The sequence below is a fragment of the Syzygium oleosum genome, unplaced genomic scaffold (genome assembly GCF_021117445.2).
Source record: "Syzygium oleosum isolate NSW1041296 unplaced genomic scaffold, Sole_v2.1 Sole_v2.02, whole genome shotgun sequence".
Lineage (NCBI taxonomy): Eukaryota > Viridiplantae > Streptophyta > Magnoliopsida > Myrtales > Myrtaceae > Syzygium > Syzygium oleosum.
The window spans coordinates 9,579,041-9,582,571 of record NW_026607486.1 but is presented as its reverse complement, the minus strand read 5'-3'; the positions used below and the strand labels follow the sequence as shown (position 1 = coordinate 9,582,571).

The 3,531-nt window shown below is 44.1% G+C and overlaps 1 protein-coding gene across 1 annotated transcript; it reads left to right on the top strand.

The window, feature by feature from the left end:
• On the top strand, positions 1 to 2,725 carry LOC115689474 (fructose-bisphosphate aldolase 1, chloroplastic-like). The gene is made up of 6 exons (XM_030615517.2): positions 1 to 306; positions 1,037 to 1,306; positions 1,424 to 1,533; positions 1,701 to 1,791; positions 1,873 to 2,142; positions 2,281 to 2,725. Exons 1-6 carry the CDS (start codon positions 133 to 135, stop codon positions 2,557 to 2,559), a joined length of 1,194 nt encoding a protein of 397 aa, XP_030471377.1. The 5' UTR covers positions 1 to 132; the 3' UTR covers positions 2,560 to 2,725.
• The last annotated feature ends 806 nt before the right edge of the window (positions 2,726 to 3,531 follow it).

Sequence of the window (3,531 nt, the reverse complement as noted above, 5' to 3'; positions counted from 1 at the left end):
CAAAGAGAGGTTCCCAACGAGGAGATAAGAAGATAAATACATAGTACACACGCTTTTTGCATATTTTTGCATTTGGACTTTGAGAAGCGAAAGGAGCAAAGCAAAGAAGCGAAAGGAGCAAAGCAAAAAACAATGGCCTCTGCTTCTGCAACGCTGCTCAAGTCATCCCCAGTTCTTGACAAGTCCGAGTGGGTGAAGGGTCAGTCTCTCCGCCACGCCTCGGCCACCACCGTGCGCTGCCACCCTGCCGCTGCCTCCGCCCTCACTGTCAAAGCCAGTTACGCCGATGAACTCATCAAGACTGCGGTACGTTGGTTGCTGTCCTCTTTCACTTGAACACAAGTTAGATGATGGGTGATGTGTGTTCTTCAGCTACAATATAATCTTGCAACAAGTGAACCAGACCATGGCATATGTTTCTCCAGTTTGTTCACCAACTTTAAGAAATATCCTCCGCAAGTCAAATAAGAAGTTCAGAATTCAGTGTCAGCACATACAGTGAGTTTGACATTAAGTGTGAGGCATGAGTTCTTGACTTGTGTTGTGTCCACTGTAAAACAGGTTTGGTACTGAAAATTCTTGAATGAGAAATTTGATTAGGATTCTCCATCCGATACTTCACAAGAAATTAGTACCTAATTAGAGTTTTGTTAAGCTTTAATTGGTTACTTAAGCTAATTATTGCTCATGACTTAGTTCTTCTCCCGCCTTCCGAGTTCCGACATCCTGCCCAATTGTGTTAAGAAATATTAGGAGACAGACACAGCTAGAACATGTATCGAGGCACATCTTTGTTTTACAAAGGTGCTACCAATGTTCATGCACATTCGCCAATCTCCATGCACGGAGTACTTATGTATCACCAGCTTTAGTAGGGCGAGATACATCAGTGCGGCGGTCGGATTTCCACCCTAAGCATGCTTCAAACGTTATGGTGCAAAAATGGCATCTGCATCTAACCTTAGTTTCACATATTCATCGTTTTCAAGCAGACAACTGCTTCTGTATCATATTTCATATTACTTTCTGGAAACAGAAAACCGTCGCATCGCCAGGGCGCGGAATTTTGGCCATGGATGAATCAAATGCCACTTGCGGGAAGCGTCTTGCCTCGATTGGGCAAGAGAACACCGAAGCCAACCGCCAAGCCTACAGAACTCTGCTGGTGAGTGCTCCGGGACTCGGCCAGTACATCTCCGGTGCCATCCTCTTTGAGGAGACTCTCTACCAGTCCACAGTCGATGGACGCAAGATGGTCGACGTGCTTGTTGAGCAGAACATCGTCCCCGGTATCAAAGTCGACAAGGTAAATCAGCTCTCCTATTTGTATAATTATATCCAAATGAAGTCCTCGAGATATGACATTTTTGGAAGAGGAATGCAAGTTGACTGAATTCTTGGGAATTATTCATGCAAATGACAGGGTTTGGTGCCTTTGGCCGGTTCGAACAATGAGTCCTGGTGCCAAGGTCTCGATGGCCTTGCTTCCCGCTCAGCTGCTTACTACCAGCAGGGTGCTCGTTTCGCCAAATGGTACGACAATCCACATTCCTCTGACCTTTACTTTCAAATGCTCTGCATTAGTGTCAAATCATTAGCTTAAACATCTTAATTCACTATTTTTGACCTAATCACACATTGGCCATGTCCCCATCTTCGATTTTGTCCAGAATTTATTGAAATATTTGTCATTGAATCAGGCGTACCGTCGTGAGCATCCCGAATGGCCCATCTGCCCTGGCAGTGAAGGAAGCTGCCTGGGGTCTCGCCCGCTATGCTGCCATTTCTCAGGTAAGATCAGCTGAAACTGAGATTTTGTCTATTGGTTGTAGCCCTTCTTGTTTGTGACACGTCTACTTAACCTTTTGGCAGGACAACGGCTTGGTACCAATTGTGGAGCCGGAGATCTTGCTTGATGGTGAGCATGGAATCGACAGGACATTTGAAGTCGCTCAGAAGGTTTGGGCCGAGGTTTTCTTCTACCTGGCCGAGAACAATGTCATGTTTGAGGGTATCCTCCTCAAGCCCAGCATGGTCACTCCCGGTGCCGAGTGCAAGGAGAAGGCCACTCCTCAACAAGTCGCTGACTACACCCTCAAGCTTCTCCACCGTAGAATCCCCCCAGCAGTCCCTGGAATCATGGCAAGTCTCACTACCAATCCCGTGCTTTTAACTGTGAACTATGACTTGATTCTGTTGGCTCTGGTTCGTATGGTTTTCGGTTGTCTTCTTTTTTTCCTTCGCTTGTTTTAATGGTAGCAATCTTCCTCGCATGAGCAGTTCTTGTCTGGTGGACAATCTGAAGTCGAAGCCACCCTGAACTTGAATGCAATGAACCAATCGCCAAACCCATGGCACGTATCTTTCTCATACGCCCGAGCCCTCCAGAACACCTGCTTGAAGACATGGGGAGGAAGACCCGAGAACGTGAAGGCGGCCCAGGACACCCTGCTTGTTCGCGCCAAGGCCAACTCTCTCGCTCAGCTCGGCAAGTACACCGGTGAGGGCGAGTCCGAGGAGGCCAAGAAAGGAATGTTCGTCAAGGGCTACGTGTATTAAGCCGTTCGCCGTAGGTGGAAGAGGACGACCGGAGTTGGGAGACTTAAAGAATTAATCTCTCTGAGTGTGTTATGATTATAGCCACGGAGACTATTTTTGCACATCGAATGTACTTTTCAGTCACTCTATAAACTTCCTGTGATGCCGAGATTATCTAGTTTTCTAAGTTCATGCATCGTTATGTTTTGCATACAAACCGATCATTGAGCACACCGCGTTTTCAGTTTTTTTGACACTCGATGTATTGGAAGGATGGTAGCAGACTCCCATGTCTCAAAACTTATCGATGGGTTGTTCAGGTTTCAGACTGATATTGTCGTAATCGCCGCGAAAATCACATTAAGGTTTTCCCTTAGTAAAGGATTAAGACATGCACGACAAATGAGAATTTAAGAGGGCAAGCCAAAAGAATTGAAACTAAAGAGGGCGAAATAAGAACCAGGGGAACCTTTTGCTTTCTACCTTTCATTGCTGCCTCGGTGTGATATGCATAATCGCAATTGCTTTTAGAGGCCCAATAGAGTTTTTTTGTTAATACCACAAAAAACCTCAAATTAGTACACCCGCGATAAATTTACCAAAAAAAACTTCAAACTGGTATACCTGTGATAAATTTACCCTCAGTTTGTTTCCGTTAAATTTTATTATCAAATTACTTTGTTAAATGACACGCGACAATTGACTTATGTACTAATTTTATGTTTTACCCTCCGTTTGTCACAAGTGTACCAATTTATGATTTTTTGTGGTATTAATCCAATTTAACGGAAATTAACGAAGGGTAAATTTGTCACAAATGTACCAGTTTGGGATTTTTAGTGGTAAAAAAAATTAGTTTGTGGTAAATTTATCATATGTGTACCGGTTTGGGATTTTTTGTTGTCAAAAAATTAGTTTGGGCTAAAATTGTCACAAATTTACCAGTTTGGGATTTTTTGTGATATTAACCTTTTTTGTCAAACAAAAGAGTCT